Source organism: Buceros rhinoceros, unplaced genomic scaffold (genome assembly GCF_000710305.1).
Source record: "Buceros rhinoceros silvestris isolate BGI_N320 unplaced genomic scaffold, ASM71030v1 scaffold6631, whole genome shotgun sequence".
Lineage (NCBI taxonomy): Eukaryota > Metazoa > Chordata > Aves > Bucerotiformes > Bucerotidae > Buceros > Buceros rhinoceros.
The window spans coordinates 1-774 of NW_010392419.1; the positions used below are offsets into that span (position 1 = coordinate 1).

General features: G+C 53.5%; 1 protein-coding gene across 1 annotated transcript in view; it reads left to right on the top strand.

Moving 5' to 3' along the window:
• Positions 1-5: 5 nt before the first annotated feature.
• NARS2 (asparaginyl-tRNA synthetase 2, mitochondrial (putative)) overlaps positions 6-774 on the top strand; it is a gene marked incomplete at its 5' end in the record, with an annotated part of 52691 nt that continues 51922 nt past the window's right edge. The window contains one exon of the mRNA XM_010144461.1: positions 6-38. Within this exon, the coding sequence (XP_010142763.1) occupies positions 6-38 (33 nt within the window). The remainder of the gene's footprint in view (positions 39-774) is intronic.

Consider the following 774-nt stretch of genomic DNA (forward strand, 5'->3'; position numbering starts at 1 on the left):
TGGGGGCCCGGGAGCCGGTTGGCGAGGTTAAAGTGCAGGTGTGTGAGAGCGTGGTCGGGCTGTGCCTGGTAATGACCCGGCCCAGAGCCTTAAGGGAAGGGAGAGGAGCCGGCGTGGGGCCGCCCACGCGGGTTTCACCGGCCCTGCTTCAGGGAGAAAAGCCAGAACCTCTGCAGGGCGTTTTACTGGGCTCACAGGTCGCTTTTCCAGGCCCCGGAGCCAGCTCTCGCTGCTGCGTTTGTTCAGTTTGTGGTTGTTCGAGCAGATAATGGAGCTTCGGAGTTACGCAGGGCACGTGCAGGGAAAGGCTGTTACTGTCATGGGTTATGATGAAACATGCTAAACGAGGGTGGGTTTAGACTAGATATAAAGAAGAAATGTTTAACAGTGAGGGTGGGGAGCCCCTGGCCCAGGTTGACCAGAGAGGTGGGAGAAGCCTCATCTCTGGAATCATTGCAGGTCGGGTTGGATCCTGGGGCTCCGAGCAAGCTGCTCTAGTTGCAGATGTCCCTGCTCCCTGCAGGGGGGTTGGACTGGTGAGCTTTGAAGGTCCATTCTAACCCAGAGCATTCTATGCCCTGTCTGGTTTTGGTTTTATCACCTGTTTGGTTTGGGAGAGTGAACCATTGCCTCTGTGCTGATGTTTTTAAAACTTTGCTTTGGGTCTTGCTCATCATCTGGGTTTCTAACAGTGTCACTTAGAGCCAATGATAACAGTTTAATTGATATTTGTGTCCGGCTCCTATTGTGAACCAAAATAGCAAGGGAGCTCTT